Raw genomic sequence first — 12,641 nt, forward strand, 5'->3', positions numbered from 1 at the left:
ATGATCTGATTGAATTTATGGCAAATGTTGTTGTAAAGGATGGAGTTGTTAGTAGCCTGGTGAAGGGAGTCCAAGTGCAGTTTGATGTAGAGAAACTGGGAGAGATCCTGGACATACCCTCTGAAGGGTTTGATGACTATACTAGGCAAAGGTGGTCATGACTGGACTCCCTCCCTACTGCCCTTGAAATCACCAAGATGTTTTGTGATTCAGAAGAGGTGAATGAAGCCAGGGTTGTGCAGAAAAGTGAGATGAGGCCTAAGCACAAGGTTATGTTTGAATTTGTCAACAAGTTCTTATTGCCCAGACAGAAGAGAATGCACACTACTAACTACATGGATCTGGTTCTTATGGAGTGCCTGGAGAGAGGAAAGCAAATCAACTGTCCTGCCTTCATTATCAAACTGCTAGATAGGGTCATAAATGGCTCCAAGGCTCATGCTACTCCATATGAATTAATACTAACCACAGTTCTGGACAGGCTAAATGTGCCTCTTAAGAAATGGGAAACGGCCTCGATCAAGGACCACTTTGGCATCAAAACTCTTCTAGCCTGTGACTATCCAGTCAATGTCATCCCAGTTGAACCTGGTTCATCTCTGAAGACACCCACCAACAGCAAAGTTAGGACTCTGGTTCAGGAATATGCAGCTAAGGATGTTGAAATTGCTAGGCTCAAGGCTCGTGTGGTTGAAGTGGAAACTGAGAGGGATGGTCTCAGAATTAAGCTTGCCAAAGAAAAGGATAAGAATGATGGAATTCTTCAGAACATGTTGAATCTTCTCCAAACTCAACCCTCCAGTTCCTCGAAGCCTTAGGACTCCTAGCCTCTGTCTTCTTAACTGGTCTAGTACCCCAGTGACCCAGATTAGGGATTTTTCTATTTTTTGCTCATGGTTTGAATGCTTTTCTTTCTTTTTGTGGATTGTTAGTGGCAACATATCTCTAACAATGACAAATGCCATTTTCTCTTGTTCAATGATCATTCTGACCTTGATAGTTTAAATAGGTTTGTTTGATTATTGATGATTGCACCATGATTGCACTTGTAGTTGCCCCAGTGGCCATGAGTACTTACTAAAATCTAAGATTGACATTGTATATGCAACTTTTCGATGATGCCAAAAGGGGAAAGAGATGAGATATTATGCTTTACACATTATTCTGAAATAAGTGATATTTATAACCTAATTAACCTAGTCCTTGATGATAAGTGAATGTTCTAAGTTTAGTGTTGATGGTTAAGCTGAGTTCTTACAGGTTCCTTGATCAGTAAAAAGCACAGAGTTTGTCATCATCAAAAAGGGGGAATTTGTTGGCCCAAGAACAGGTGAAGTTTTGAACAATGACAAATGAACTCAGTCATGGACCAGGTCCATCTTGTGAAGCACAGTCATAATCAACCTATACATGTGAGGTGCACGTGAAGGAGATAAGTCATACTGATCAAGCAGAAATATCTCCTGATTTGATCGAAAAGGTTGCATATTGGATAAGGGGAGAAAGTCTCCTTATATGAAGAGAACACAATCCAGGATAAAGATAGTGTTGGAGTTTGAGATCTTCAAGGACTCAATTACGATAGAAGATCAGCAATTGAGTCTCAATCAAACTCTGATTACTAACCTATTAAATGACAGTGATTGTGATAGAAGATCAGCAATTGAGTCTCAATCAAACTCTGATTACTAACCTATTAAATGACAGTGATTGTTCTCTTTTACGGGTATTGCACAAATGCAGAAGTTAAACTAAATTGAGAGCAAAAGAGCAAGATGATTTTGCAAGCAATTTATGTGAGATTTGAGTATGCATTCCTGAAGCTACTTGAATGAGATAAAAGAACTAATTTCATTGTGTCTTTCTTTTATTCTAGTTCAATTGTAGTAGGTGGTTTAAAGTTGTACCTTTCAGCTTTCATAGAAACAATTGTATTAAGTACTTAAAGTGTTCAAGTTATAGCTAACTTGAAGTTGTCGCAACAGTTGAGGTTGTGTGCCACAACGGGATTAGAGTTAATCCTTAGGTTTACAAAGAGTTTTGCAAATGCTGTTTTGGCTCAGTGATTTTAGTGGAAGTTTGGGAGAATCATACTGAGTAGTAGGTCGTGATTTTTTCACCTTTTGAGCCATGTGTTTTCCACGTAAAAATCTTTGTGTTCTTTATTTTATGTACTTATTATTCCGCAAACAGTAGTAGTTAGAACATTTAGAAGAACCAGGTTCTTGTAGAGCGAAAATTGGGTACCACACAAATCACACACCTCCCCCCCCCCCTCTTGTGTGGTATTGACGATTAGAACATCATATAGAATCTGGGCAAGGACTCCTGAAGACCTAGAATCACAATGGGCACAGCTGGTGCTGCTGGATCATCCACAACTGGGACCTGATCATGAACTGGGGCGGCTGGTGGATCTGCAGGTGCTGCCCTAGCTACTGTGCGGGCTACACCCCTGCCCCTACCATGACCTCGACCCCGTCCTCGCCCTCTAGTGGCCCCAGCTAGTGGTTCTGGTGGTTGTCCATCCTGACCGGTAGCACATTTCCTCACCATCTGTGAGAGAATAGAATAACAGAAGTTTAGTACTCAGATCAACAGATTTGCACGACAAGAATTCAAGAATATGAAGTATTTCCTAAAGGTTCTGCAACCTTCCGAGGATAAATACCGGCATCTACGTACTGATCCGCGAGACTCTACTAAACCTGCTCATGACTCGTGAGACTTATGTAACCTAGGCTCTAATACCAACTTGTCACGACCCTAAAATAGACCCAATTGTGATGGTGCCTATCGTGAAACTAGGCCAGCCGACACAAACCCCCAAACCAACTAGACAGTTATAATAAGTCACTTAAAGTCAGCAATGAGCTAAAAATCCCAAAATATAGAGTAAAATAAAATAGTGCGGAAACAAACACAGCCCGACATCGGGGTGTCACCAATCAGGAGCATCTACAGTTCGTCTAAGAGTATGAAAAGACAACATAGTCTGATACAAAGCTATTACAAAGTGAAATAAAGATAGGAAGGAGAAGCACTAGGCTGCGAACGCCGAGTAGCTAGCTAGTCAACTCCAAACAAGCCTGCTAGAAAGTAAATCAGCACTTGCTAGCATGACCCGAGACTCCTAGATCTACACACAGGGTGTAGGGAGTAATGTGAGTACGCCAACTCAGCAAGTACTAAAAGTAAAGGTAGCTGAGCAGTAAGAAAATACGTAAAACACAGCATAATGCTACAACAAGACAGTATAAAACCAGGATAATGCAGTAAAGCGGTAACGTAAAAACATCTCAGTTCAGTAAAAACCTTTTCAAAACATCTTTCCGTAGTTCAAACGAGTGATGAAATCAGCAAGAAAAGGGTAGAGACATAAATAAGCCCCTCAGGCAAAACAAGTACCACAACCGCCCCTAGGGCAAATTACCAACAAAACCAGCCCCCTGGGCTACCTCACAATTACTCGTATCAGCTGCTCGGGCAATAACATGAAACAACAACAGTCCCTCGGGCAATAACACATCTCACACTGGGTACCCGCGCTCACTGGGGGTGTGAAGACTCTGGAGGGGCTCCTACAGCCCAAGCGCTATATCAAGCTATCTCGTGGCATAATCAAACTGGCCCTTGGCCTCATAACATGCTGCCTCGTGACGTAACAAATCAGGCCCTCGGCTCATAATCATGAATTAGTGCAACACTGCTACGGTACGCAACCCGATCTCATAATATCCTCACAACACAAGCCCTCAGCCTCACTTAGCCAGAAATCTCTCAAGCCACTCGGGTACAGTAAAACATGATGCTCAGCCCAAAATATCATTTAAAAATGTCAAAACGGAGTAAATATGGCTGAGTTATGAAAACAGTAGAATACAACATGACTGAGTACAAATATGAAGTCAAAGTAATGAGGAATAGTAGTAAAAATCCCCTAAGGGTCCCAACATAGTTGACACGAGGCCCAAATATGGCATTCAGCCCAAAACATGATGATACTTTCCAAAAACAATGATATCAAACAGTTTTCATCAAATACGCGGTTTAACAGTCATATGAGACGGACTAAGTCACAATCCCCAACGGTGCACGACCCCATGCTCGTCATCTAGCGTGTGCATCACCTTAAAGTAGCACAACGATGTGAAATCTAGGATTTCATACCCTCTTGACACCATTTACAATCATTACTTACCTCTATCCGGTCCAAACTCTAGCCCGTGATGCATTTGCCTCTCGAATCGGCCCCCGGATGCACCAAATCTAACCAAAAACAGATTTATACCATCAAAATATGCTAAGGAAACAAAGCTCACTTGAAAATAATTAATTTACATAAATAAATGCCGAAATTGGCCAAACCCGACCCCCGGGCCCACATCTTGGATCCCGATAAAAATCACAAAACTAGAATGCTTAGACTCTCACGAGTTCATACATATCAAATACATCAAAATCCGACCACAAATGGCCCCTCAAATCCTCAAATTCCAAGCCCTAACCCTCGAATTTTAAGCTTTGGATTCCATAAATTTCATGTTAAATTAGGTAGAAATCACAATAGGATTAAGTATTAAGTCCATAAATCTTACCTCCAAGTGTTTTCCATTAATTTCCTCTTCAATATCCCTCAAGAAGCTCCAAAACCGAGTAAAAAATGGTGAACTATGGCCAAAAATCACGAAAGTGGCCTTTAAAACATTATGCCCAGTGATTCGCATTCCATCTTCGCGAATGCGGTCAATGCCTCGCATTCGTGAAGCACAAAATCCGTTGACCACTAAATCTTTCTTCGTGAATGCGTGACTCCCATCGTGAACGCGAGGCCAACCTTCCTGCCTCACACCATATCCCTTCGCGAACGTGAAGGCCAAATGTCTGCAACACCAACAACAGTTTTTCTGCAACTTTTCCAACAAGAATTTGATCCGTTCAACTATCCGAAACTCACCCGAGGCCCTCGGGACCTCAACCAAATATGCCAGCGTATCCCATAACCTCATTCAAACTTGTTCCAACCTTTAGAATGCTCAAAACAACATCAAAATACCAAATTGACATCAGATTCAAGCCTAAGAAATTCCAAAAACTTCCAAATTCTGCTTTCGATCAAAATGTCTAGCAAACCTCGTCCGAATGACCTGAAATTTTGTACACACGTCATAAATGACACAACAGATCTACTTCAACTTCCGAAATTCCATTACGACCCCTGTACCAAAATCTCACCTATAGACCGGAAAATGCCAAAATTCCAATTTCTCCAATTCAAGCCTAAGTCTACTCCGGACCTCCAAAACACATTCAGATCAGGCTCCTAAATCCCAAATCAACTCTCGAAGCTATCCGATTGGAATTCACATCTGAGCCCTTTTTCATACAAGTCAACATCCGATTGACTTGTCCAACCTAAGCTTACTCAAAAGAGACTAAGTGTCTCAGTCCTTTCCAACACCTCTCCGAACCCGAACCAACCCGATAACACATAATACAGCTAAACCCGACAATAAGAAGTAGAAGTGGGGAAAACGGAGCGGTAACTCATGAAACGACCGGCCGGGTCATTACAATACCCCTATAGTCTATTCAGTCCCAGTAGCTTATATGGAAAGAGCATTGTTACAGATTGATTTGAGCTTGGTTCGAGGTAAATGGCTTGCCTAACCTTGTGTGGGGGAACTCCCCTAAGAATTTGGTACTATTTTTGATATTTGAGCATCGTGTACGTAAGGTGACGAGTACGTACATAGGCTAATTGTTGTAAAATTCCAATTTTTGCTAAGTAATAACTTGTGTCCTTCTTATTTGAGTTATATCAGCATGTGTAGTACTTGGTTAGATTAGAATACCCTGTCTACTTGCCTTAATTATTTAGCTGAACTCCGTGCAGCATGTTTAGTGAATATCTTATTTTTCCTTGACTTTTACTTAGCCTTATTGTAGTTATTTCCAGTTTTAGCTGTCAATTCTATTGTTTAAGTTGTGTATTTATTTTTGAATAGTTGGTTAAATTTATGTTTTCATTTCAATATTTCGCAAATATTAGGCTTACCTAGTTGTAGAGACTACGTGTCATCACGACGTTATATGGAGGGAAATTGGGTCATGACAGAAATGGATGTTCAGGAGGCAAAAATGCCCGATGACCCATGTAGCACATCTTACGACTATGCTTGAGATATTGAGAGCATTTGCTACAATTATAAGTGGGGCATGCAAATTTTCTTTGTTCTCCATCCAGATAGCATTGCTAGTGCAAAAAAATCACTAATAGTCCACATTAACGTTGCACGCATTTGAAACATCTAGTTGGATTCGACATCAAATGTTTCTACACTGAATTCCCATAGTTCCTTCAATTCAGCAATTAGTAGTTATAGATACACGTCTATATCATTTCCTAGAGATGAAGGACCTGGGATGATCATTGATAACAATATATACTCTGGCTTCATACAAATTCAAGGCGATAGATTATAGTTCATTAACATAACAGGCCACGTGCTATGGGAAATGCTCATTGTTCGAAACGGGTTGAAACCATCACTTGAAAGACCCAATCTAATATTGCGAGGGTCGCTAGAGAACTCAGGGTGCAAGGAGTTGAATTCCTTCCAAGAATCACCATCAGCAGGATGTCTTATATTTCCATCATTCAATCGTTCAGTGGCATGCCATCTCATAGCTACAGCTATTTCGGGACACATGAATATCCTCTGAAGCTAAGGCTTTAATGGAAAGTACCTTCAAACCTTTGCAGGGGTTTTAGGCTTTTTATTAGTCAAGATATTAACAACATTCTTCCATCTAGAAGACCCACACAGAACAAGTATCTATATTTAGATTTTCATTCCAAAATAATATGCAATCATTAGGACATGCATGCATTTTTTCATAATGAAGACCCAAATATATTATCATGCTTGTTTCCTTGTAGAAAGACTCGGGTAGCTGAACAAATGGAATGCCTGTTTTAACAATTCCAACAAGTCTATAAATGCCACATTACTCATCCCATGAGTGCATTTAAACAAGTTCAACCGAATCATAAAACCTAATTTGGAGAAATTATCACACCCTGGATGTAATTCTTCTTTCCCCTTTTCTACTCATTTAAAGAATTTTTTGCATCTTCCAATGGTCCATCCCTCACTCCATTATGTCTCAAATCATCCTCGACATTTCGAAATGTATCATGAAGTAATCCATCAATATCGTCACACATGTCAAAACCTTCATCATTACTGCTTGGGCATGGAGTCATTCTCGAGGAGAATCCTTCCCTATCGAAAATTCATTTGTTGTATCCATGAATAAAATCATTAACAATCAAGTGATCTTCCACCATATTCTTATGATACCAAAAACAATTAGCGCACTCTTTACAAAGGTATAATATTTGATTTGCTTGGGAAGCTCGTTCAAATGTTTTATCAAGAAATTTATTCACTCCTTGTATGTACTCATCAGTTGACCTTCGAAGGTCCATCCACCTTTTAACTCCATTATCCATTAAATTAGTTTTATCCTATATGACACCAAAACAACTAGTATAAAAATTATTTATATACTCTTAATAAAAAGAATCAGATAATAAGAAAGATACAGAAAAGCCACTTATTGTCAAAATTATATGGATTTCATTGTTGTAAAATTTAACAGTCACCAAAACCATCACATAAATAGCTACGTAAGGCAAATCTCATGGTTTCATATAACACTAAATCTCGTGGTAATTTTTTTTAATAAATATTTTATTTTAGCAAATTGTTCCCATAAATAACCCTCTGTAAGTCCATCAACTAACATTATTTTGGTGGGAGGCCATTTTTAATATGAACCAAGAATTGGCCTCCCAGACGGCCAAAAGGAGCTTTTCATTGTTTTACACTCGTTAAAAATAATGGGGTTAAAGTTTTTCTAAACTATATAAGAAATGCCAAAAACTAGTGTATCACTAGTTATATTTTTATAACATTGAGATGAAGTTGTGATTTTTCAGCAATATTACCACCAAAAAAAGCATCGAAATGATTTTTCAGAATAACGAACAAGATGGCGAATATCTAACATCAAACAGAAATCACAATGGGTTTATCTTTGTTTCTGACACAAAAACAAAATGAAATCACAAAATGTATAATTCAAACAACAAACAAAAGTAAAATTATTAGTTTATCGGCAATATTACAAAAGAAAAAAAGAAGGAACATCGAAACGATTTTCCAGAATAACAAACAAGACAACCAACATCGAACATCGATAACAAACATCGAACAACGGAAATATCATGATTTCTAATACGAATTAAAAATTCACCAACAAAACCCCCAATTTTAAAAATTAGAAATCATAAAAATTATCATATAAAACAGACAAAGAACATAAGTAAAATGATGGGTGTATGAGAAATATTACCAGAGAAAGAAAACCGGCAAAGTAGCAAAACAATTTTTTAGCGAAGCAATTTTCAGCGAACCATCGAAATTCTATATAAACACCAAACAGGGAGAAACACTGACAGCCAACATTGGATTTTGTCTTTCATTAGCCGAAGTGGATGTCCTTCGCCAGAATCAGTCTTCCTTCACCGGAATCGGTCTTCCTTGGTCGAAGTAGGCAGTAGATTTTGGTCGATTTTTTATTCTAGGTTAAAGTTTAAAAGAGGGGTGAGTTTCTAACGAGAGAGACGGAAGATTTCATAGGAGTGTGTCTTTTAAAATGTAAAATATAAATTAGAAGTAGTTATTAAAATGCTTGTAGGGCCTTACATTTTAATTTTTTAATAAATATATGTAGGAGGAAAAGAAATGCATGAAAAATAAACCGTTCCAATACACTCTTATTTTACCAAATCGTTCCCACAAATAACCCTACTATATCGCCTTAGAAACCGTCTCCATAGCGCTACTTATGGTAATTGTATTCTGCAGACTAGATATGCGGTCGTAAAATGCACCGCAGAATTTTTCTTCGAAAATCTTTGTGCTGGATATGCGAGGGATTATGCGGGCCGCAAAAATATTATGCGGTCGCATATTGGACCGTAAAACGACCCTCCAAAATAGACCATAACACAACGATGTAACACAATTATGGAGACAACACCGGCTACAACGTTATAAATATTATACTACCCAAAGAAACATCCTTAACATGAAGTTGTACAGGTGAAACATAATTCATAGAAGATAAACTCTTTGCAGATTTCATAGAACATAGCCACCTTAAATACATAGTCATTTAAACAAATGGGGGTACTTCCTGTGGCCTCCTCATCCTCACAAGTGGCCTCTTATAATTGCCGGTTTTGCCATAACACTTTCACAGATGCAATTTCCCTATTTCTCAGCTTTCAGACTTGCCTATCAAGAATGACAGCTGGAATATCTTCATAAGTCAATTCCTCAGTAACCTCTATAGTCTCAACCATAACAATAATCGACAGATCTCCAACCATCTTCTTCAACATGGATACATGAAACACCGGGTGCACTAAAGACATTTCAGGAGGTAGTTCTAACCTATAAGCCACCTGACCAATCCTCTGAATTATTTTGTACGGTCTGATATACCTTGGACTCAATTTTCTTTTCTTACCAATCCGAATTATACCCTTCATGGGGGAAACCTTTAAGAATACACAATCATCTTATTTGAAATCCAAATCCCTACGACGAACATCCAAATAGGACTTCAAACGACTCTGAGCAATTTTCAACCGCTCCTTAATGATCATAACCTTCTCCATCGCTTGATGCACGAGGTTTGGTCCTATGAACTCTGCTTCCACAGTCCCGAACCACCCAATAGGAGATCTATACCTCCTACCATATAGAGCCTTGAATCGTGCTATCTGAATGTTAGCATGATAACTATTATTGTAGACAAATTCTATGAGCAGCAAATAATAATCCCAGCTACCCTTAAAGTCAAGAACACAAGTGCGCAATATATCCTTAAACGTTTGAATAGGACGCTCTACCTGCCTGTCGGTCTGTAGATGGAAGTCCATATTGATCATCTCTCATTTCCACATTGGAATCTCAATGTTTTGTGCCAACCCATCGGGCCTTTGGTGTTCGGCCTTATATCTTTCCACAAAGTCCGCTACATTCCTCTTATATCGTTCCACCAGTAGACTTCCTTAAGGTCATGATACATTTTTGTAGAGCCTATGCACACGGAATATCTAGATGTGTGAGCCTCGATCATGATTCTCCCCCGGAGCCCATCCATATTTGGAACACATAGTTGCGCTTGGTACTTAGGGTAGCATCAACCATGCCAAGAGAAAAAGACATGGTATTATGTTTATGAATTCCTTCCTTCAACTGTACCAATAACAATCCTCAACACCTAAGTCTACCTTGGCATCACGAAACCCCTGTTGTAATTGTTGTGAGAGCAAGTTATCATAAATTGTTCTTTTCATGATGCGTTTTATGTTGGAACAACTTATCGGTTGAATAGTTATTGTTTTTCCTTAAATCATTTCATTGGTATATGATCATATTTGGTTGACCTTTTTAATCCAGAATTGGAGCGATAGTGACTTCTTGTGCGAGTCATGCCTTCCACGTGATTAGTTATGTTACTCTAATGTGCCAATATGTGCCTCACTTATTACTTGGTAAATTGAATGTTAATGTGAATTTACTTGTGTTATGTCATTATCTCATATTCTGTTGAGTTGTTGGTAACTTAACGATTTTAAATAAAAGAATTATTAACATATCTTATTCTATGTGTCTCTTAAGATAGAAATCTTTATCTCACTCGGTGCTTTACTATTTTTAAATGGTTATCACATTTTTACTTTAATTGAGTTCTCAAATTTTACTCATCACACTATTGATCTTTGCTTTACTTAAAGTTATTATCACATTTTATTTTTAACAAATTCTATATTTAATTCGTTAATTTAACAGATATTTTACTTTGTTTAGATATGCTATTTTTACTTTATCTTATTAATTTCCATACTAAACCCATCAGATACACTATTTGTACAACCTGTCCTTTATTATACTTTATTTGAATCCTAAAATAAATTTATTATCTCATTTGACGCATCACTTTATTCAGGATTGTTATTATAATTTATTGTGTTTAAATATATCTCTCGATCATCTTAATTGATATTGATACGGATGCGATGTACATGGTAGTATGAGGGTTTTGCTATGCGAATGATATTATTATTGTAGGCATGAGGTTCCATACGTGAAAGATTTGAAAATTATGGATCATGATTTGTGATTTCGAGGAGTGGTGCCTTAGGGTAAATGTTGTTGCAAGTTCATGCGTTGAGAACGATTTGATTAATTAAGTTATTATCTGTTTTACTTATTGAGTGTATTCATATCCCATCGTTGTTCTGATTATGATGGTGTTCTATTACCTGTCTACTTCTTGCTGGCATTTGAGTATCCATTATCTTCGTCGTTGGTTGCAAATTATAATCCTTCCGTAGTTTGTACTACATTGATGTTCTTTTCATTGTTAGTTTTATGCCATATCTTGCATATGTTTCTATGTCTAGTAGGTGTCTTGACCTGTCCTCATCACTACTCTACCGAGGTTAGTCTTGACACTTACTGGGTACCCTTGTGGTATAATCATACTACGCTTCTATAAATTTTTGTGCAGATCCAGGTACTTTTGATTATATAGTTGAGAGTTGTATCTGTGAAGCTGGAGAATTCAAGGTATACTTGCTTGAAATCGCATGCCCCGGAGTCACCTTCAATTATTTTCCCATTACTGTTTATTCTTTTATCATAAAATGATGTATTAGTGGTTTTAGTATATTTCTATAGATCTTATGACTCAGTTTCACCGGATTTTATGAATGTTGTATTTTGATTTGTATTGGAGTTATTATAAGACTTATTAGCTTTATTTCTTAATTGTAATAGTTATTTCTATAATATTTCCTTGTTGATTAGGCTTACATAATCTTATAGACTAGGTGACATCACGACATCCTAAGGTGAGAAAGTGGAATCTTGATAAGTTAGTAACAGAGCTCAAGGTTCATAAGTGCTACGAGTCATAAGCAGGTTTAATAGAATCTTGCAGATCGGTACGGAGACGTCTGCACTTATCTTCGAGAGGCTATGAAACTATTAGGATATTCACAATCTTCTCTTCCTCTATCTACCCCAGCCTCGGTTCGGTCGATCATGGGGCTTCCCTTTGCCAAGAATTGAGAGAAGATATTTCGCTTTTACTCAGTACACAGATTCGGATTAGTCAAAATAGAACTAGACAGATCAAGGTGCGGAAGGCAAGCAGCAAATCCAATCCTTTTAAAAGAGAACCTGAATTTCCTTCCTTGTCGTGCGACACTGATTCAGCTTGAAGCATACATCTTATATTCCTTTACATCCACTCGTACATGATGATGTGCACTCGGTATTAGCTATGCTTCAATGGATCAGAATGTTGTGAATGGGCTACGAGAGGGCCATAGATGCTTGATCATTGTCTTGAGGTATTGTCCAGACTGCGAATGTGGACGTGTTGGTATATCTTTAGTTTTTCAGGTGTGGTATGCAACGGGTTCTTACATCTGATTTGTGTTGTACGAGCTTGTGAAGGCTGGTATTGTGGATCATCGAATGTTGTGT

General features: G+C 38.2%; 1 protein-coding gene and 1 long non-coding RNA gene across 2 annotated transcripts; both read right to left on the reverse strand.

Annotated features, from left to right (window-relative positions):
- Positions 1–3,257: 3,257 nt before the first annotated feature.
- On the reverse strand, positions 3,258–8,727 carry LOC107824670 (uncharacterized). Its single transcript, XR_012710445.1, has 2 exons — positions 8,425–8,727; positions 3,258–4,269 (listed from the first exon to the last, which is right to left on the reverse strand). It is a non-coding gene; the product is annotated as an uncharacterized LOC107824670 (long non-coding RNA).
- A 931-nt stretch (positions 8,728–9,658) lies between these two features.
- LOC142181915 (uncharacterized) lies at positions 9,659–10,021 on the reverse strand. The gene has a single exon (XM_075255590.1). It carries the CDS (start codon positions 10,019–10,021, stop codon positions 9,659–9,661), a length of 363 nt encoding a protein of 120 aa, XP_075111691.1.
- Between the last annotated feature and the right edge of the window lie 2,620 nt (positions 10,022–12,641).

Source organism: Nicotiana tabacum, chromosome 6 (genome assembly GCF_000715075.1).
Source record: "Nicotiana tabacum cultivar K326 chromosome 6, ASM71507v2, whole genome shotgun sequence".
NCBI classification, from domain to species: Eukaryota; Viridiplantae; Streptophyta; class Magnoliopsida; order Solanales; family Solanaceae; genus Nicotiana; species Nicotiana tabacum.

Excerpts from the sequence above, each read along its gene's own strand:
- LOC142181915 (XM_075255590.1), bottom strand. The coding sequence starts at position 10,021 with ATGGACTTCCATCTACAGACCGACAGGCAGGTAGAGCGTCCTATTCAA.